General features: G+C 44.9%; 1 protein-coding gene across 2 annotated transcripts in view; it reads right to left on the bottom strand.

Annotated features, from left to right (window-relative positions):
• ACYP2 (acylphosphatase 2) overlaps positions 1-22,886 on the bottom strand; it is a 760,277-nt gene that overhangs the window by 237,457 nt on the left and 499,934 nt on the right. Inside the window, exon 3 of one of the 2 annotated variants that reach the window (XM_078649479.1) lies at positions 1,689-1,801. The exons of the other annotated variant lie outside the window; for it this stretch is intronic. Within the exon in view, the coding sequence (XP_078505605.1) occupies positions 1,689-1,801 (113 nt within the window). The remainder of the gene's footprint in view (positions 1-1,688; positions 1,802-22,886) is intronic. 2 annotated transcript variants of the gene reach the window in all.

Here is a 22,886-nt window from a genome sequence, read left to right as displayed (position 1 = left end):
ATAGGTACCCCCCATGTGCACCCCCCACCCGTCCACACCCTGGGGGCCCGCAACGGGCCCCCAAAATCAAAAGTACACATGCTTTTCCACGGCGGAAAAACCGCCGCGGAAAAGCATGTTTACAAATGTTTCCTAATTTGGCTGGCGGTGTCTGATAGACACTGTCAGCCAAATGAGAGCTTTTCCGCCGCGGTTGTAATCCGACCGCGGCGGGAAAGCAGCGGACAGAAACCAAGACCCACCAGCCATCGTAATGCGGCGGTGGGTCTTTGGTGACTCCGCAGAGGATTTTACGCCTCCTCCGGGCCGGAGGTGGCTTCCGCTGACCCACTCCTACTCTGCCATGCCATTAATACATACCTACTTGCTCATGCCATCTCTCTTGGGGAATGCCCCTAACATTGACTTGCCGATGATACTGAGAAGGAGTTGTCCATAGAGAAGGCTCAACTACATTGCCCTTCCCCAATGTCCCCATCACGCACAACCCAGACTTCCCACCAGGGTTCCATGTCCCCAAATTTAAAGTGAAGGAAGTGGATAAACCCCGTACTCTAGGCGAGTTATACACGGATGGGAGGATTATCACTTGAGAGGACCTTGTGGAGAGGTGGGCCCTGGTTAAATTGGACCACTACCGTATAATGCAGCTCTTACATTGGGCCGGCTCCTGAGAGGTAGATCCACAGGTCAACCGGGACAAAACATCCCTAGACGGTATATTTGTAAATACATCACCTAAAGGCATAACCTGGCTCCAAGGACCTTTTCCTGCACCTACAAATGAAACCCAAACACAAATATATCTTACATTGGGAATGCGATCTGGGGACTGAAATCACAGCAGAGACATGGGTCAAAATCTTCAATAGAGGTGCAAAGCATCAATTACCGTACGTTATAAGGAAAGAGCACAACATGTATTGAAACGCTGGTACTCATCTCCCGCCCGCTACACACTATTACTGTGAGCTTGGAGCTGTGTTGGAAAGGAGTTGGGGAGAAAGGTATTTTTTGCACATTTGGTGGTCATGCACTCACATTCAGACATATTGGAAGGACATTCTATCTTACAGCCACCACATAACCAGCAGCAACTTGCTCCTCGACCCCCTAGTGATACTTGTGGACGATCCAGGTGAAAACGCTGAATTCCTTTTAACAACTCCAGCAGGCAAGTTAATTTCCCACCTCCTGATCGAAGCGCGATGGCCCTGGCACAAGTTTGGAAACATCACATTACACCTCCCAGCCACCTCTGGTAGAGTATGGTTTGGAACGTATTTGCCATAGAAAAACTGACTTCCATCATACACAATAAGCAAGTCAAATTTGATACGGCCTGGAAAGCATTTAAACCTTATATGACAAGAGATTGATCTTTTGACTCACTAACCACTTGCCCACCAGAACTAATACACTTTGTGTTTAGAATATGTGAACTTTAAGGGCAAAGGGGTTTTCAGGTTATAACTTACTTATTGGAATGTGGAATTATGTTGCAACAAGAATGTGTGTAATTTCTGTTCTCAGTAGAGTTTGTATTGCATTACTCATACAAACCAAGAGGTCACATGGATGGTTTATTTTAAACTCCTACTCTAAACAAGGTCAACAGAGTTACCTTGACCTGGCTTAATCAAGAACTACAAAATTGAAGTTTTTAAAATTCAGACTGGGACTCTTACCTTGCATAACCCATCTCCCACACTGGCTGAAGAATAAAGTGGGCATCCTCTGTCGTCTATGTGGCAAGGCAATCGAGGATATAGCACACTTGTTGTGTTCCTGCGACAAACTGCTAGAGGAAAGGAAACGCATGTTGAAACTACAGTTCAACCAACAAGGAATACGTACTCGAAGGCATGCAGTTCTTGCCTGCTTCGCACCCGACGACCCGCAGTTGAACTGCAGTTTGGTGAAGTTTATGAAGGAGGTGGAGAAAAAGATGCAGAAACTTGATACTTAACTCAGTTGTAGTCACTTGAACAAGCTGACCTATACTTAAAATGATTGTCAATATTACTAAATCTATGATGGTGGAGAAAGGAGGCTGCCGGGACTCAACCTTCTCTATTAAAGCTTACAAAGAAGTCAATCTGTATTTTCATGATTTAAAAAAAAGGAATTACACAATTTTACATGTAATATTAAGACTATGGTGATAATGTACAGTATGTATAAATATATTTTTTTTAATGGAGAAATTGCAACGGTTTTTATTAACTATGCAAATAAAATATACTTACTTACTTACTTACTTACTCATACAAACCAAACATTCATAAAGAAAGTGTTAAAACATATTTGGTAAGCTCTCCTGGAGTTATGGTTTCAATGACTCAGGATGCTTGCTGTGTTTTCTTTTAATGATGTTGGGGGCTGCTGCACTCACTGCAGTGCCCCACACCAGTAAATAAAATCCCTGGTGGTACCCCTACTTGAACCAGCTCCCCACCTAGCACTCGTTGTGCTGCTAGCAGGAGCTGACTCAGTAACTTTGCTCCCACCTGGGTAGGAGCAAATGTTTTAATTGCTTCCATCCTAGGCCGGAGCCAAGTTGTGTCCCCTCGCCGTGAAAATGCAGGCAGGGTATTGCCCACATTGCAATGATGTCAAGCCACTGGGGATAGGATCCCTGGGGCCAGTTCAACAGCTTGGGGTAGGGGGCCGCAGGTCCACTTCTTATTTTCCAAATCATTTGACACTCAATCAAGAAGGATTTCAATCTTATTGTCAGGTGATAAAGTTGGATAGATTTTCAATTTGTATTTGAAATACATGTATTTATGTTGGTTTGTAATTACCTCACATTTTTTAAAGATTTGACTTTCTGTGATTTGAACATTTGGCTAAATTGCAAGTTCATATAAGGTAACCGTATCAGGAATTTGTTCAATCGTTAATCCTGCAGTTTTTTCCTTCCGGGTACTGTCTCTGTGTCTTGAAGTTTTTCCTTTCTTCATTGCAAACATCTCTTGCAAGATTGATATCTTTCATGATTTAGTGTTGCATGTTTGGAAAAATATCAATTAAGTAAAAAACAACCAAAAGAGGGAGAGCTTAACTGAAAAGAAGAGGTACGTCTTAAAGAGTCTACATATCAATAAATCCATCAAAATTGAAGCAGCTGACAAAGGCGGCAACCAAGCGTCATGAACCCTCAAGGCTATGTTAAAGAAGCACACCGGCAACTAAAAGATGTAACAAATGATGTCAAGATAAAAAACATAACCCAATAGAACAAATGAAATGGGAGTCGGAGTGAAAACATTACAGGATTGAGAAGAGAAATCATTAACCCCTTCGCCGCGGGGCTAATTCTCCAGCAGCGCGGGGGGTGGGGGGCCGTGCGTGGCGCCGCGGTGCTCTTGACGAGCTTAGCTCGTCAAGCAGCACAGTAGATCTGTGCTCATGATGAGCTGAGCTCGTCACGACTCCGCCCACTTAATAGAACGCCCCGCACAGGAGGGGAATTATCCCCGCTTGGGCGTTCCACTGCCGTTATGACGAGCTCAGCTCGTCATGAGCACAGCTCCACTGTGCCTCATGAGCGCCAAAGGTGTTAATTAACAATGATGAATATAGATTTTCGAGAATTGAGAATCAGGTTATGCTGAGAACATATCTCTTACCAAAAGTGCACTAAAGTATGATAGATTGGTTGAGTAGTTCTTGTTTGGTGCATGCTCTATGCCTCAATGCGATGTCTGCCGCATTATTATTGAAATGCTAAAAAAAAACAAATGTAAGATATATTTTTTTAAATATAAAATGTCTAATAGATTCTTCATGGAGGCCCATTGAGTCGGCATGTGAATCTTTCAAAGTATCTTGATTACTATTAGGCACCAATAGTGAAGAGCTTGAGTTCTATATACAGGGGCTGTTTCTCCATTAGGGCTCTGGGACTGCGCCCACTGAAATTCCTATACATTCCTGCACCAAAAATTAAATAGATCGATGTATTTAGAGATACGATTGTGATTCTGAACAAATCAATGTATTTAAGTCTGAACGTTCTGTCACAGCCTGCCTGCCCCCGCCTAGCTCTAAAGCAGGAGACGGAACCCAGGCAGTAAGTCACCTTTCTGAACTGCGTCAGTTAGGTAGGCCCTGTGTGACCCAGGGCCTACCGTTCTAAAGCCCTTCCTTGCCATTGCTGTCTATGGTAGAATTTACTGTAGGCCAGTGGCCTTTACAGCATCACAGTTTCGGGCATAGGAGTCTCCGTCCTTGTGAGATGGCAGCCATTCGTCACGCACAGGCATAGATCCCACCCCTTCCCCTTCGTCACATGTAGGAGTATTGGCAAGTAAGTGTGATTTGGTGCCTTGGCCTCGGTAATGGTAAGTGTTATAATGCTGATCTTGTGTTATGTATAATGTGCTCAGAGACCCCTGGTAACATTAACCTCCCTCACAATGACATTCCTAGGCCTAGCTGCACTTTACTGGCCCCTTTAGAATTAGAACTGCTGTATTTGTTTCCCCACATTATTGATCCTAAAGACGAGCAATGTTTTTCTTCCCTTAGGAAGTTGATCCGAATATTTGAGTCGAGCGCAAAGGGACAAATATGTGCTTATAATAAAGACTGCTATCTGCTGTATAGCGACAACACTGGTCCTATCTTCATGCCTTAACATTACTGCCAAATACATGGATTAGTTTACAAACAATGAATGTTAAAAATGTAAAGACAATGCATGTCAGCGATCTAGTTTGCCTCTTATTTCACATTTTACTTAATATTGCATTCCTCAAGAGAGTTAGCTATTTTATCATGTTGTGTTTCTGTATTTTTCTGTGCATCTTATTACTCTTGGTTAATGCATTCTTTGACTCGTGCCAGGTGTTTTGAGGGGCTTTGATTGAGAACTCTGAGGTCTTAGTAGGTATGGGTGAGTTTTGCGAATTTGCGGTACGCGCGAAAGCGTACTTGCGGTTCACAAAAAAAAGCGAACTTTTGCGAGATTGCGGATTTTTTATTTTTGCGAGTTCCGGAAAGCGAGCTGTTGAAATCTCCCACCGGATGTCAGCTGCACGTCGCATCTACGTATTCGTGATTGTTTACTCTCACGATATGTGATCGCGGGCCCTTATGACGTATTCGCGATCTCAAAGTCTCGCAGTGCAAGATGGCGGGACTCCATGACATACTCACGGTCGAAAAGTCTCGCGAGATCACACAGCCAGATCCAAAATGTCTCAGCGCACGCAAACCGGGAGGAAAACAACTCGGCGAACTCAGATTCACGGTAAATCAACGCAGCGCGCGCAAGATTGTATTGTTAAAAGCGCGAACAAGCAAAAAAAATTCGCCAACTCGCAAAGTGCAAATTGTTTGGCAATTTTGAACGATACGCAGATCGCGAAATTGCCAAAATTTCACAAATTCCACAAGCAGAACTAATTTTCAGCCCATGCTTAGGTTTTAGGCTGAAGCCAAAGCAAAGTCCTTTTCAGGGATTTGGCCTCGCTGCAGAGCATACAGAACAATGGTCATGCCTTCCACTTGCAACTAAAATTCTGTTCAAATGTGTGTGAAAAAGGTACACAGATGTCAAAATAATTACAAGGCAAAAGCAAAAAGAAATACATTGCCTAAATAAGAGTGAGTACAGTGTATGTTTGGAAGTGGTGAAGTGAGGGAGATGTGCATAAGTACATTCGGGGAAGAGTGAAAAGAGAGAGCTGCAGAGGAAAGAGAGGCAGTTGAAGATGTGCAGATGGACAAGATATGCAGAGAAAAAGGGCATATATATATCTATACTACTATAATAAAGGAAGAACTTTCAGCCTTTGAGGCGGGTAAACTCGGGAACCACAGTGCCAATCCACACACCCGATACACCGTTGGAATCATCAGGGTGTGTAGATGGTTATAGGCTATATAAATAAAAAAAAAACGTTATTTAAAAAATATACAGTAAATAAAAAAGTAGTCCCTCCGAAGTAGCGCCGGCCGCGACGTACGTGCTCACGTCAGGAGCGCGGGGAGGAGCGGCGTCCAGGAGCGCGACGAGGAGTGGCGGACATGGTGTGGGGGAGGAGCGGTGACACGAGGAGCAGCGGACAGGCCAGCGGCGGTGTGAGCAGCGGACACAGCGGGCAGGTCAGCGGCGGTGCGAGCAGCGGACAGGCGGGAGGAGCGGCGGCTCAGGTAAGGGGACCCATGTCGGGGCAGGTGGGGGTCAGGGCAGGCGGGGGATAGGCCGGGCGGGGGCCTGGGCTGCTGGCGGGGCGGGCGGGGGTCGGGGAAGCCTGTTGCACCCGGACAAGGTCGGGACGGGCTGCTAGTTTAACATAAAGTGCACATAACTGAAGGCCAAAACTTCCACAGGCCTTAATACTATTAAATTCAAATAATTTCAGAATTTAAACATTTCCAATGTTAATTATTTATAACAAATCATTATTGTTACTACATGTTTCCTTTTAAGAAGAGCCCCCTCCTTTTTCATCCCACTTAAAGACCTATCTACACATATGTCTAGATGACTGGTTGCACCCAGCAGCTGTGGGTGCTTCCCAAAGCCTGGTTAGAGCATTTTCTTCCAAAGTAAATGCCACATGATGTAGTGTAGTTCCTATATTCCCAATATGCTCTGCTCATTGGAATATTATATCCAATAGATTAGACGTAGGACTGAGGTCGACTAGGTCGCTATCGAATATACTAAACTTAATAGTGAGTGCCAGCTAGCTCAGAGGTCATTAGAAACTTTCTGACAACTGCATAAACATGACAACTTTGTTTCCCAAGAATAAGAAATATATCTCTCAGAGTCGCGAAAACAATAGATAAGTATTTCACTCAGTCAATCGTACATGCTACGTTTCAACAGAGTTGTAGAGAAATAGAGAGACGGGCGTTTTCAATAAAATGGTTTATTGAACAGTCGTCTTTCTCATACAAGAGAAGTGAACTGCTACAATTGTTATGCAGACTGCAAAGTATAATGCGTACAGCGAGAATAGTATTATAAAATAATACTGTAAAAGCATTGTATGGTTTCTAAGCCATATAAAAATACATACATAAATACACAGGCTAAAATACTCAACTGGTGCTTCTAAAATACGCCTACCCCAATGTACCTAACCTAAGTCTAGTACGCGGGAAGAAGTAAGTATTGTGTAACATACGTTTTAGTTTTCTTTGCCAAGAATCTACCAAAGGTTTCTCTAGGTTCTAATCAGCTCCATACCTTAGTTAGAATGAAGGAGGTCTGGTATCTCAGTCTCGGGACTCGATTTCCCAACACCCTGCAAGGGGAGCTTGGAAACACTGGAGCTGGATTCTCGGCAGGAGAAGGGCAGCTTCTTGATCAGTGCATCAGCTGGAGATCGGCTTCCTTCGGCACTTGCTGTAGCGAGCTACGCCGGGCAAGTAGATAGTCGAACTGCTCCGAACCACTGTGTCTTGCTAGAGCAAGTGAAGGTATATGTATACCTTGAAGGTGTAAAGGAATGCCATAGTCGGGCATATGAACGTCAGGAAAGAACCCCTAGGGACTAGTTGCTCTTTGTAAAGTAACTGAGTTCTTGGACACATCAATATTCAAGCAAGGGGAAGTTCCCTAACTGCTTAAGCCGATTTTCCAAGAAATCGTTGTGACGTTTGGTACGGGTGGAAGTAGCCATGCCTGTATTTGGGTAGCATGGGCTATGCCTAAATAAGGGATTGATTTCTATGCCTATATAAGGGCAATGTGAATTGTACCTATATAAGGGCATTAATCTGGAAAATTCACTCGGAGCTCTAAACGCCACACAACAATGATTTGCAAGATACTGGGCAAGCACACACTTTTAAGGACTGAAGTTGTCATGCTGTACAATTTCCACATTACAATAACTGTGAAATATATGAATGCAAGAAGATATGGGGCAGTTTTTAATGTATTTAATATTTCAAAGCTATACATTCCCTCTGCTTTGTAAGCCTTGTTTTATCACCAAATTTATTTGCTTTAAAATGAACCATTTGAATCTTTTTTCATTTTTTTCACGGGAGGAGGACCCATCCTACACCCCACATTTGTCCATTAAGATTGCTTGCATCATTCAATACATAAAAGTCATACCCATCTTTTATGTACCAGCACTTTCACATATTACCAACCACCACGGCCTATACAAGAGATACAGGAGTTTTAGTGTGCAGTCTATCCTGCATAATCTGGCAGCAAGAGTATCTTATAATCACAATTGATGCAGTGTCTTTATACACATTAATGAGACAAGACATTGGCTGCAAAGCAGGTGATTACTTCTTAAACTAACACAGTATAGAGGCGCTAGAACATACACAAATTCTCACGGAAGTGATTGAAATATGTCTAAACAACAACATACTCATATTTCATCATGACAACTATAAACAAATATGTGGAAGTGAAATGGGAATGTCATTCTCACGAAGTTAATTTAATCTAACCATGGGCTGGTGGGAGATGATATTAGTTTGGGGTGAAGAAAACAAACAATTCTTGGAAAACATAATTTTATGGACCAGATATAATGATGACTATTTTTGGGAATGGTTCACAGATGGATGTCAAACAGTATTTGCAGCCCTTAACAACATGGAAGTAGGTCTAAAGTTCACAAGCACATTCCACATTCAAAAAATGAATTTCCTAGATATAATAATCTATTAAGAATGACAAATTCCTCAGAATGAAGAGAAATTGTTCAAAAGAAGAAGATATGGAACAGAAAAATTGAACATGTAAAGAAACTATTTTTGTAGAGGGAATACCGGAGTAATGATATTACAAAAAGTCTAGAAAGATCAAGAAGTAAAACAAGATCAGAGACCTTAGTTACCACCAGAAGCCAAGAGGCCAATCCGACGAATGATCAAATAAGACCAATATTGATCTACAGCAACAAATCAAATGCTATTAGTCAAATATTACCTATACAAGAGCTGTTGACATGCCAATATGTTGTAGCCATGTTGTACACCAGATTGGCTGCTGTTTGGCATGGCTAAAGGTTAGCGGGGCAAAGGAAAGTGGTGTGAAGTGCAGTGGTGTAAAGTGGAGTAGACTGAAGTGTTATGGAGTACCTTGGAGTAGCGAAGAGTGGAATAGAGTGAAGTGTAGTGTCATGGAGTGGCGTGGACTGTTATGGAGGGAGTAGACTGTGGTAAAGCAGAAGGCTGTAGAGTGGAGTAGAGTTGAGTGTCGTGGAGTGGATTGGGATAGAGTATTGTGGCATGGTGTAGAGCAGAATGGAGAGGCACAAAGGGTGTTGCATAGAGTGGCGTAGAGTGGAGTGGCAAAGAGTATCAGAGTGAAGTGGCATAGAGTGGAGTAGAGTGGAGTTGAGTAGTGTGCCGTAGAATAGAGTGGAGTAAAGTGGTATGGTGTGGCATAGAGGGAGTGCTGTAGAGTGGAGTAGAGTTGTAGAATGGCACAGAGTAGAGTCTCATGGAGTAGAGTGTCATTGAATGGAGTATTATGGAGTAATGCCATAGAGTGGCCTAGAGTGAAGTGATGTAAAGTACAGTGTTGTAGAGAAGACTGGCATAGAGTGCAGTGTCTAGAGTGCATTGGTTTAGAGTAAAGTGGTGTAGAGGTCATTGTCATAGAGTGCAGTGAAGTAGAGTAGAGTAAAGTAGAGTGCAGTGGCAAAGAGTAGAGTGGTGCAGAGTAGATTTCTGTGACGTAGAGCGCAGTGGAGTAGAGTAGATTGTTTCAGAGTAGAGTGAAGTGGCGTAGAATGGAGCGGTTCAGGGTAGAGTGGAGGGGTGCAGGATAGCGTGCAGAGGTGTAGAGTAGAGTGGTGTAATGTGCAGTGGCAAGGTAAAGTGGTGCAGGGTGCAGTGGCGAGTAGTGCAGTGGTGCAGAATAGATTAAAGTGGCATGGAGTAATGTGATATATTGGTATAGAGTGCAGTAGAGTGGCGTAAAGTTGAATGATGCAGAACAGAATGCAGTGGCACAGAGCAGAGTGGTGTTTTGCCGGGTACAGTCACATAGAGTGCAGTGGCGTAGAGTGGCACAGAGTAGAGTGGTGCAGAAAGCAGTGGCATAGAGTACAGAGGTGCTGAGTAGAAAAGAGTGGGGTAGAGTGCAGTGACATAGAGCTCAATGGTGTAGCGTGGCATGGCGTGCAGTGGCTTCGAATTTAGTGGTGCAGAGTAAAGTGCCTTTGAGTTCAGTGGTGAAGAGTGCAGTCTTGCAGAGTAGAGCATTGTAGAGAGCAGTGTTATAGAGTGCAGTTTCCTAAAGTGCAGTGGCATAGAGAGCAGTGGCATAGAGTACACTGGTGCAGAACAAAATAGAGTGGCTTAGCATGCAGTGACATGCGTGTAGTGGCGCACACTGCAGTGGTTTTGAGTAAAGTGGTGCAGAATAGAGTAGATTGGTGTAGAGTGGATCAGTGTAGAGGTCTGTGGCAGAGAGTGCAGTGTTGCACAGTAGACTGTCAAAGTCCAGGGGTGTATATTAGAGTGGTGTAGAGTACAGTAGTGCAGATTAGAATGGAGTGGCGTAGAGTGCAGTGACAGAGTACAATGACGTAGAGTGCAGTGGCATAAAGTGTGAAAATAGTGGCATAGAGTACAGTGTAGAGTAGCGTAGAGTGCATTGCCTTTCAGTAAAGTCGTGTAGAGTGCATTGGCGTAGAGGGCAGTGATGCAGATTATAGTGCAGTGACGCATAGTAGAGTGGAGTGATGTTGAGTGCAGCTGTGCCGAGTGCAGTGGCACTGAATACAGTAGCACAGAGTAGATTGTTTCAGAGAAGAGTGGAGTGGTGCATGGGAGAGTACAGTGGCATAGAGTGGAGTAGAGTGCAGAGTAAATTAGAGTGGTGTAGAGTGAACTGGCATAGAATACACTGGCATAGAGTCGAGTGGGCCAGAGCCGAGTCATAGGGGTAGAGTGCAGTGGCATAGAATGGAGTGCCACAAAGTGGAGTCACACAGAGTGGAGTGGTGCATAGTGGAGTAGTGTGGGGTAGAGTTCATTGACATAGAGTAGATTGGTGTAGAGGAGAGTGGCATAGATTGGAGTGGTGCAGAGTAGGATTCAGTGACGCATTACGGAGTTTCGTAGTGTGGAGTGGTGCAAAGTAGAGTAAAGTGGAGTGGCGTAGAGTGGAATATGCAGGGTATGGTAGCACACTGCCATTACAGACAACACATCTTCATTTGAAATTACCATTACATTTACACAGACATACAGTTTTACTGATAAAAGAATGCAGCGCACAAACAATAATGTGTGGAACTGTCACCAGCTTGTGTATTGATTTGTTTTGATCATGTTAATATATTTGTTTCCACCACACTTCAGAATTAGCAAAAGGTTTGCTTCATTTGTGCTTTTCTAATGTTGATATATTCTGAAATATCTGCACAGTTCATATACAAACATTTAAATGTTGTTGTGTGCTAGAGAGAATAAAATATTATTGTACAGCCTTCCTCAAACAATCACCCAGCAGCCATCATGATTGCAACATAGAGAACAAGATTTAAAGCCCGTTTACAGAACTCCAGTACTGCTGGAACAATAAAATAAATAGGCTTTGGGGCGAGGGACGGGGTGAATGCAAGCTGGACAGCCTAAAACAATTAGAACCATCAAATAAGAAGCAAGCAAGTGTGAGTTACAAACCGCAAATCCAGTGTTAAGCAATGGACGGAATGCATTTCCAGGGAAGCTTTCTGAAGGTCCCCAAGATGTATTTAGCAAACCTTGTACCTAACAAGCATTTGCAATGCAATAGGTCTCGCATTAGGAAAGTTTGAGCCATTGGTATTGCGAATGAAATTTTTTTTTATTTATGTGTTGGTTGTGAACATAGCTATAGTAATAGCTAAAGTAATAGCTTTGTCATTTACAATGCCAATAGTTTTAACTTTCACAAATGTGACACCTATAGAATTTGCAATGCAATATGTGTTGTATTTTCACGGAAATCCAAGAACAGAAGTGAAATATTAACATTTTTTTGTGACATTTATAAGACAGACGTTATTGTTGTTCGAGTACTTTACGCTGGTGTTTGGATTCCTGTAAATCCCCAGTGTTGCAGGGTGCTTAAGAATTTTGTGATCACAGTGGTACTGTATTCCGGGCTACCTTTGATACTTGCACAAGTGCCACCTTGCCCATGTAACGCTTGTTCCTGAGCCTGAGTGTCTAGCACTTATTGCAGGACTATACCTCTAATCATACTCTGTTTTCTCTTATAACTGCACACTTGTCACTTTCATTTCCTCTGGTGCACTTTTGACTACCTCATGTATTTTGTTTGCTCACAATTGTCACTATTACCTTATGTAAGTAACGTATGTTTTTGCAACCTGTTCTTTTGTAATGTTTCTTATTATGTTTCATTTCTGTTCCTGTTGTGAAGCCTCCGACGCCTTCGGGTAAAGTCCGCGCTTTATAAAAATGCATAAATACATGAATAAATAAATACCGCCTTCGGGTAAAGTCCGCGCTATATAAAAATGCATAAATATATGAATAAATAAATACCGCCTTCGGGTAAAGTCTGCGCTATATAAAAATGCATAATTAAATAAAAAATAAATACCGCAAAACATCCTCGTTACTCTGCCGGCCTGCGACCAGGAAGTCAGGCAGGCCGGCGCGACAACAGGAAACAGGAAGTAGGAGGGCGGGAGCCTACCCCGCCTCCCACGGAAGAGCCGCGATTGGAGCCGTGCACCGGAGCAGGCAGGAGCCTACCCTGCGCCCCGGTGCCTAACGAGGGAAGAAGAGTCCTGCTGCCGGGCCCTGCAGCTGAGGAGAGCCGGTGAGTGCGTTGCTGAGCTGCGGGCGGGCGGGGGGGATGGGAAGCATGTACACGCACGCGCGCGCGCGGGGGGGGGCGGCCTGTGTATGTGTGTGTGTGTGTGTGTGTGTGCGTGTGTGTGTGTGCGTGTGTGTGTGTATGTGTCTTGGAGTGTGTGTGTGTGACTGTGGGGGAGGGGGTGTGTGTGTGAGCGAGTCGATGTGCACGGCGCGGGACGCGGACGCGACGTGCGCGTTCGCGCACACGAATCCAGGAGAGAAAATGCTCGGGCACCCTCTGGTCCGTCATTCCTCCCACAGTGATCGCTACTGGTCTCTAGCTGGATGCATCCTTACGGATGCTTTTCCAGCGAGACCCAAAAATGAAATATGTACTGGCACTGCAGTGCACTGGCTCGCCTCCTCCGTTCCTCGTGCTTTCAGCCGGTCGGTGCTGGTCTGAACCAATTCCTCTAGCCAATCCAGACGCATTGCTCATGCTGCTGATAATGTTAAACAGGATGAGACCAGTGCCAGGATTGGTTGGAGCCTGTCCCTGCTCTCCACCCAGCTGTGCAAGACAGCTGGGTGGAGAGGTTTAAAGTGTGCGTGTCAGGCAGGCCAGCCCAATGGCTAGTTCAGCCCACCTAAGCTTACCCTATGATTCGCCTTCAATCAACATTTTAACCTACAATGTTACCCTTTAAAATAGATTCATCTTGGCCGCTATTGACTCCATGTTATTAATGATTGCTCCATTTACTTTCATTAGGAATAATTCACATTGGTTACTATTTAATATAGTTTGATGAATTGAAACCTTGGTCTGGGCATTTATCAGTTCTTGGTTTCTATAGCTGTTGCCCCTCACCGTTTCATCTTGTGAAAGTAAGCCTTAAGCTTGGGGGTGAGGGGGGGGGGGGTCATACATGCGAGTTTGCCTCTCTGAGGTCCTCCAAATACGGTTCTTTTAGGAGCTTACCCATTGCATGTAGAAAGGTTTGCTTGCTTCTCTCTCCCTGCCCGTCAGCATGCCAGTTGGATTTCATACTGCTCTATACATTGCGCTGAATGGAGTGGGCTGCATTTCCCTTCGCAGAAATGATCGGCTACCCAGCTGGCTGGCAGGGTTGGGACAGATTACTGAAGCCTGGTGCCCACACCATGGTGCCCGTGGCTTTACTCTCTGTGGGCTCGGTGCCCTGATGGATGAAGATGAGATGGGAATGCTGCTGAGTGTGCTGTGCATGCAGCAGTTCCATTTTGTATGGGAACTCATCACCTGGATGCGTTTCCTAGCCGTGCTAAGGGTGTGGACTCGAGACAGGCTGCAGGTGCAAGTCTACATAAACCAGACAGCCTGTAGATCCATGGATGTGCACATGTGTTTATGATGGGGTTCGTATTCTGCAGCTCCTTGGTTAATGCAATATTCGGTTTCCCTGGCAGGGCTCTCTTCAACTCCATTGTAAATCCTGACCTCCTGCAGCCTTGCACAGCCACCAATGGTGCAGGATGACCTCCTTATCGAGAGGGCTAGATGTTAAGGAACGGGTATAGCGCCAAGCTGCATGGGCGTCCTGAGAATACCCATAGGGGGTACCAGCGTCGCCGTTCACAGAAGATCTACACGAGACTCCGGAAGTTCCTGAGTACAAATACATTAAAAGCATTTTATTTTTCGCTTACACTTACGTCACTGCACAATGTGCATGTAAATGACCCGTTGAAGATGTCATTCTTGTCCCTGGGTCTGTGGCCTGGCTACCGTTCAGCAGATGGCCCATAGATATCTTGTGCGCCTCCGGTTTGCATCTCTCCTTTGTCTTACTAACTTCTCTCTTGTACAAGGTATTAGTGCTGAGTTCACCACACCTTCGGCGTGGTGTCTTTTTTGGGGTGCGTTTCACATAGCCGAAGGGATCAGAGCGCTTTACATAAGCACCAGTTGCGTTACAGATGGACATATTTATTATGTTTTGCTAGGTACTGGGAGATGAAGTGATTTGCCCAGAATCACAGGATGTTGAGCGTCCCTGTCGAGACTGTAATCGGTTCCCCAGCTTCGAAGTCGACCGCTCTAGCCGTTCGGCCATATCCTCTCCCTTTTCCTTTGCATAAGTCCTCGCAGCCTTCAAAGCATGTAGGGCTCACGAGACTCCTCTAACCCCGGATTTCTTTGACCTTCGCTGAAGCAAGTGGCTCAAGATTAATGGTTATGCAACCTAGGGCCGTTTCGTGAACCTCATCTGTTGCACAATTGTTTTCAAAACCCTAATACAAACGTGAGCCAATCTAAGGGCGAGATTACAACTCTGCTAGCCCACCTGTCTCTGGTCTGCTCCTATGTGGTGTTTCCCCTCGCAGTCTCTGAACTCTCCAGCCTGCACACTGCATACTCTTGATGATTGAACGATTTTTGGATTCTCTGTCCCTGGTCCTTTGTTCTTTACATGAACGGTCTCTGTAGATGTTGTAGATACACAGTAGCGTCCCTTGACTCAACGGGCCTTTACACCTTTTATAGCGCTGGCCTTCCGATCAGCACACTTACGTTGGGTGCGCCATACCGACGTCATCTGATCATAGCTATCCGAGGCCTTCAAAGGCTTGTAGGCTACACACAAATCCTAAATGCTGCATTTCAGCTTTCCTCATATCTCAGCTAGAATAATGCTTTACTGATGGTATGGCAGACAAAATGAGAATATTTGTGTTCCTGCTGTACTCCGATAGCAAACTAGCACTGGCAAAGCCAAAAGGTCTCGGCTACTCAAGATATATAAGCTTTGACAATTATTTTTAATTAAATAAAAAATAAATACCGCAAAACATCATCGTTACTCTGCCGGCCTGCGACCAGGAAGTCAGGCAGGCCGGCGCGACAACAGGAAACAGGAAGTAGGAGGGCGGGAGCCTACCCCGCCTCCCACGGAAGAGCCGCGATTGGAGCCGTGCACCGGAGCAGGCAGGAGCCTACCCTGCGCCCCGGTGCCTAACGAGGGAAGAAGAGTCCTGCTGCCGGGCCCTGCAGCTGAGGAGAGCCGGTGAGTGCGTTGCTGAGCTGCGGGCGGGCGGGCGGGGGGGGGGGGGGGGGGGGAAGCATGTACACGCGCGCGCGCGGGGGGGCGGCCTGTGTATGTGTGTGTGTGTGTGTGTGCGTGTGTGTGCGTGTGTGTGTGTGTGTGTATGTGTCTTGGAGTGCGTGCGTGTGTGTGACTGTGGGGGAGGGGGTGTGTGTGTGAGCGAGTCGATGTGTACGGCGCGGGACGCGGACGCGACGTGCGCGTTCGCGCACACGAATCCAGGAGAGAAAATGCTCGGGCACCCTCTGGTCCGTCATTCCTCCCACAGTGATCGCTACTGGTCTCTAGCTGGATGCATCCTTACGGATGCTTTTCCAGCGAGACCCAAAAAGGAACACAGTTGGCTGGAGGAGTCACAAACTGCCTTTACTAAATGCAAATCTTGTAAGGCTTGTTAAATTGGAAAAAAATGTAACTTCATTTCAAGATCAGGATGGTAAATTAATCAAAATTAACAAGAAAATGTACTGTGAATAACATTATGACATATATCAATATGTCCCCAAATGTAAATGAGGCCTCAAACACATTGGAAGCACCATATGTCCAATATGAAAAATAACCTTAGAGCACATCAGAGTTGTACGAAATAAGAATCTTTCACATACAATAGTCAAGCACTACATGAATCAACAACAGGAAAACTGGGAAACAATGAGAAACTATGCAACAGACATGGTGACAAAAATGAGAGGAGAAAACATTTAAATTGCAACAATTAGAATCAAAATACATGATATGGTTGAAATCACAACAGCCATGTGGATTGAAAAACGATGAGGAGCTAAATGTACATATTTAGCCATCTCCAGTTGTCATATGCAGAGTGATAAACTGCTAAGAAAACGATGGAAGATGGTCACAAGAAAGAGTCCTTTTGAGATAGCAGAACTACCCCACTGATTATTTCAAGCTCAAACTATGACATTAATTATGCCACTTAGGTGAAAATATGTAAAAAGCCAATTACAATTGGGTGGAATAGTGTCTACAAAACACCACTAAGGTGATAAGTAAAAGGCAATTTGAAGGACACAAGGTGGCAACAAATACACTCTGATTGTTAAAACAAAATATTGGCACACTCATAACAATATATGGTGGAGCGACAATATCTACTCACGGTGACATGTGGGTATCTGTTTTGAAAACTTAAAAAAAAAAATCTTATCAAATGTGGGCTACATATCCCAACATGCATCATAACTAGCTAATTTAGGAGAATATAAACGGTCACTAAAGAGGGGCTGCACTAGCCGTGCCAAAGATCATAGGGTCGAAATGCTTTGGCTTGCTCTTAAAAACTATCTGCTAGATGCATCAAAGTTCGATTTCACGAGTCCTTAATTGCGAAGTTTAAGGATTCGCATTTAGGGACTCGCAAAATCAGATGCATGTAGGATTTGCTAAAATATTAGCAATTCCTAAATATTCCTTATCTGCGACTCGCAGAGTGTGATTCGCAAATAAGGAATGACATCTCATTGATTCCTATGGGCCAAGAGGCCCATAGGAACAGGGCCGGACTGGCTACCGGGCAGTTAGGAATGCTGCTGAGCTGGGGGGTGATTTCGTTAATGGGGACCTGCGTGAGCTAAACGAAATTCGTTTTGCTTTCAGTATTTCGCAGCACACGCAGGTCTCCATGGACGAAATCAGCCTCCACTGCAGTAAAATCAGGCAGCAGCTCGGCAGCATTCCTAACTGCCCGGTAGCCAGTCCGGCCCTGCATAGGAATGAATGGGGAGGAATTCTCAATTTGCGATTAGCAATTAGCTAATCGCAATTTGAGAATGCGATTTCAAGGGTGATGGGTCTCCAAAGGACACCCTGTTGCACCTTTTAAATTGACCTGGACACTGGTATTGCGCACACACATGTCCCAAGGACATGTGTGTGTAACATACAACTTTGAAAGATGCACTTTAGTGCATTTTTCACAGTTTTCGCTATTAAGTTTGATTTCACGGTAAATAGCGACCCCTATCAGCGAAATCGCTAGCTATTTTACATTCATGCATTGCATTTAAGGAATCTCAATTTGAGATTCCTTAAATGCAATCGCAAATAGCGATTTATGCATTTGGGATGATGCATCCCAAATGCATAAATATCGGTCGCAGAGGGGCAGATTCTGAGAATCTGCCCCTTTGCGAACGGTATTTCGCTTGATGTATCTAGCTGTAAATATAGAAAAAAAAAACGATTTTTCACCCCTGGAGTGCTACATGCCTTTGTACAAAGGTGAATGCTCGGATGTGGCTGATCCTGACGCGAACATCAACAGGAAAGGGCGTACCAAGAGCTATAGACCAGCTTGGTGGATATATATAGTACCTCACTTCCAGGATCTAGCACTTTAGCTTAAATACTTTTCCAGCCTCATATTTAAGCTTCTGGTTTTTGTGAATTGAAAAACGAATCACTAAAACATGCCCAAAACACTCCTTCTGAAATTAAGTTGAACACATGGTTGAGAGATAATGCACAATCATGCTAGGAACGGATAACAACGCTGCTTTCCCATAAACATCCTCAGATGGAGGGTTCCAGCTGTTTATCGTTTCCAGCTGCATATTACATGACACAAATGGAAACATGTAAACACACATTCTTAATGTCTGGTTTTAGTCAATTAAACCGGTCGATCTGGGAAAAGGGTGGGAAAGTTAGAGAAGAAAAAATGCGTGGGAAAAGGAAATGGAATTTTTCACGTTGTGCCCCTGTAGTCCCATTTGTTTACATTTGGCTGGCGGGAGCCTGAAGTGGGAAGAAGTGCTGAGGTATATGTATCCTTTTAACATAAGAAATTATGAGTATTTGGGGCTCATGAATCAGTCACATCTGAATGTGCGTCTGAATGTGCGGGAGAATATATATGCACCACTGTAGTTAAGACAGGCACCACACTTCAAAGGAAATCGGGTTTTTGTACATTTAATGACTTTTACAGTTTTGTAACATATAGAAGAATATCTTGCAATGGTCCAAACGTAGTGAACATCGACCAAATGGTTCAAAAGTTGAAAGAAGGCCCAAAATCCTATCTCAGTTTCCTTTATAGGGGGATTTACCAGGGGATTTTTTTCCTTCGCAGGTAACTCTGAAACGGCTGAACAGATGGTCGCCAAGTTGTTATGGAAGGGCAGCATATTGTCCTTTCGGTGCCTTGTCTTAGTTTGGTGAAAATCCGTTTAACCGTTTTGGAGATATGAGGCAAAATGCCAGCGCCCAGTGCACTATATGGACATTTTTCAAATTGCCCATAACCTCATTGGTCCCAGACAACATGAACAAAGTGCACATTCAAAGCCAGCTGCATAGTACTATTTTAGATAAAAAGTAAAGAAAGAAACAGTACAGCGGGAGAGCTAATGCTGCAACATTCATAAGTGGGCGGTTAAGCTGCCTACTCTCTCCATGGCCTACTAACAGGCTGTAGCGAGGAGAAAAACAGAGGCTTTTCACCACAACGCACCTGGGGCCTCATTTATGAAAGCCTTGCGCCACGGGTGCGTCACTTTTTCCCATGTTAAAAGTGACGCACCGTCGGCGCAAGTCCTTCATAAATAAGGCCCCTGGTCTGGGAAAAACCAGGGGGCTAATCACAGATTGCCCATGTTTTGCCTACTAGCTTGGGAAGTTAATAAATTCATACCCCGTGCTTTGACAAAGGGCACCACCTCACCTGACCAACGACCCTGAATAATGTAAACATACAATTAACCTGCCTTTATATGGCACTTTATACCACTCTTCTGCTGTTTCTAAGTATTATAATTAATAAGGGTGAGGCGCCGAGCAGTACATGGCGAGGGCCTCAGTTATGCTTTGTGTAGCGTACTATAACTGTGGAATGTTATGTTTTATGAATACCTGAGTTTTTTAGTTTTTTTTATAAAGAGCTGTTCATTTAATCTGTGAAAAGCTAACCATTCCATACTTTTGATATCGTTTTTTCAGGTATTTCTTAAATAACATACTGTACACAGCCACATTCCATCCAATCTAGGTTGCTGTGGCCTTTGGCTCTGCACAGCAGGCTTTGGGTGCAGATCCTAACCTATGACCGGGCCCAGAGCCTCCCCCCCCCCATTCCCCGACCGTGGCCAGCAGTGCACCTAGCATCCATCTCACACAAACCAGCTGCACACAGCGAAAGGCCAAGCACAGCAGCTTTGAGTCATGTCTGCACCAAGCCAGCTGAGCCTGGCCTTTGGCTGAACACAGCGACCGCTCGAACGCACACACACCACCCTCGTGGACATAATCCACACCACATGCCTGATAGCCGTGCACAAGAGGGCTTGGCCGTCATTCGGACATAACAGATGTCTGAAGCGAGGAAGGAATGCAAGCCCTGATTCACTCAAAGGAGCTCTGCTTGGTCTTTGGCCACGTGCAGCAAGCTCTGTGCTATGCACCCAAGCCCCATGTGGACATGCCGGACTGTACTCAGCCATGGACCGTGCTCAGGAAAGGGTTGGGTTTAGCCCTTCTGTTGATATAAACCACTGTGGCCTGTCTTCAGCTATGCACAGGAGGGAGTAGCCCTTATATGGACACAGCCAACTATAACATGGCCTTTGGCTCTAGGCGCCTGGGGCTGAAGACATAGCCTGGCTTTTGGTCTGGCCTTGTAGGCAGCCTTTTGTCCTTCAATTTAGGTAAAGAACTTCAACTTCTGCCAGGTCTTGTGTGGAAAAGTAAATTTTGCCATGTTCTGTGTCCCTACGCCTCATCCATCATATGTTATGTGTGCATGACCAATATGCATATGTTATTCCCCATGTCCGATTAATGACGCAATTACAGTTGTGTCCACCTCTAGTATGTCATTTTCCAGTCCTCGTGAATACTACGAATATCAGGCCTATGTAAAGATACGTTGCCACGTTTCTCAGTGTGCACGTTATTTCATTATAAAGTCCCCGTTTCCAGGCCTCAACAGGGCCCGGACATCAGATTCAGCTCCTGTCTCCTGAAGCCTCGCTAAGGAGCGATACAGCCCCCACCTGTATCCTCGACCTTTCACTTACTTCCTGCCTCGCAGTGCCCGGTGCAGCTTGGCTCTGCCTCTGAGTCTGCCAAAAGTCCAGCTATCAGTTTAGTCCTCCTTCTCTGCATTCCTAAGCTACTGAACTGCATCAATAGTTTCCGTCATTGTCTAGCCTATTCGGCTCCACGTTAGAGAAATACTGTATTTAATGGTCATTTAATATTCTTCATCACGCACTACATGTAGAATAATGCATGGTCCAGTCTTAAAATCAAGTTAGCTTTTCCCCTCATGACTTCTAGTTTATATCAACATGTTCCCTAAACATCAGATACTAGATAGGGTTTAGGTACATGTCGCTCCGACCCTCCAGACTTTAGTCTCTGCTCCTAGCACAGAGTTCATATCCCCCAGCTTCTCCTAGTGATACGTCATTGCCAGTTTGCGCGCACCACCAGGTTAGAGGTCCCGGCTCCTTAGGTAGCCCCCTCCAATGTTTCCGCCCATTTCATGACATATTCTGTTACGTCTGCACCACATGTCTATGTATACGCCCAGTTACACCTACTTTTACTGTTATCTTTCGCGACTGCTACGCGTCACGCCTTCTGCTCCACCCACTGCTACGCCTACTGCAATGTAATGCTATGTGTTTGCGTTATGTATATAAGTTCATGCATTGTTATTAAAAGTTAGCGCGCTCATCCCAGACCCAGCCCCGGCAGCTGCCGGGCCACTCTAGCCCTGCCATTCTGTTCCTATGCAGGTTGTCCTGATCCTGTCCTAATGCTGTAATAAACCTGCAGAAACTCCTACTACCTCGAATCTTGACTCTTATTTATTGAGCTATCTGTTATGATATATGCCTAGTCAAAAATAGGGTATTATTTATTTATTTACCACATAATGGCGCCCGAACAGGGACTTGCCCTTTCCCCACGCGTCGGTGAAGCCACGCCGACCCCCTGACCCTCTGCAGTCGTGACGGAACCATACTGGCCAAGTGCAGATATTTCTGCTTCAAGTATCCCTCAGGCCCACGGAGGAGACGGAGGAGGCGGTCCAGCATCCAAACGAGACGGTGGAGGAACGCGGCGAGTCCCGACCAGAGCCCAAGCCGAGAGTCCAAGGTCCGAGGTATCCGGAGGCCCACCCGTAACTGAAGTCCGAAGTCCGAAGTTCGTCGTCATCAGTCCAGTCCAGTCCGAGGCCTTCCGTTCCGTGCTGCCCGGTGAGTACCATCGCTGGGGTAGTATCTAGACAGGACCAATCTAAATTGACTCCTGGTCCGTGGGTTGGTGGTACCCAGACTCACAAACGAAGTGTTCACCTAGGTGGATACGGGTCTTGATGCGTCCCTTTATGGGACCGGTATGTTCCGTACTGTTACAGCAGTGCATCCAGTAACTCTAGTCTGTTCCGTTCTCGAGAAAATTCTTGTATTTCTGTTCTCAGTATTCCAGGTAATATTCTGTTCGAACTGTTATGTTATGATATTGTTTAATGTATTTTCAATGTCGTGGTATGCCTGAATTGTTTTCCCAATTGTTATTGTTCTTTGTGTATTGTATTGTGTTCCGATTCAAGTTTACAATGCCGCTCTTTTCCAAGTTACGTCAGTTAAAAACTAGAAAGGGTTTATTAGAAGAAGCAGTTCCTGTTCCGCCGAGGGACAGTCCAGGTCATTTTATGTATCAGAAACATGGCATAAGTGCCATATTGTATCTAGATTTATGGGTAGAGTATACCAAACAGTTAGAAGAAAAGTATAGATGGCCTGTATCGGGTACATGGGATGCCGAATGTATCATGCGAGTAGAAGAAGCATTATGGAAAAAGAAAGCCAGACAGTCACAGAAAGATGCCATCGAGTTATGGCGTAAAGAAGCGCATAGAAGAACCGAAAAGGAAGTCAGAAAGTCAGAGTTAAGTAGAGAATCCCAAGAACGAGCTCAAGAAAGAGAATTAATCGAGATAGGTGAACAAGTCAAAGCCGAACAGTCAGACAGACAGAGGCATGCCCTTATTAAGGG

Source organism: Lissotriton helveticus, chromosome 6 (genome assembly GCF_964261635.1).
Source record: "Lissotriton helveticus chromosome 6, aLisHel1.1, whole genome shotgun sequence".
Lineage (NCBI taxonomy): Eukaryota > Metazoa > Chordata > Amphibia > Caudata > Salamandridae > Lissotriton > Lissotriton helveticus.
This window is presented reverse-complemented; position numbering and strand designations above follow the sequence as displayed.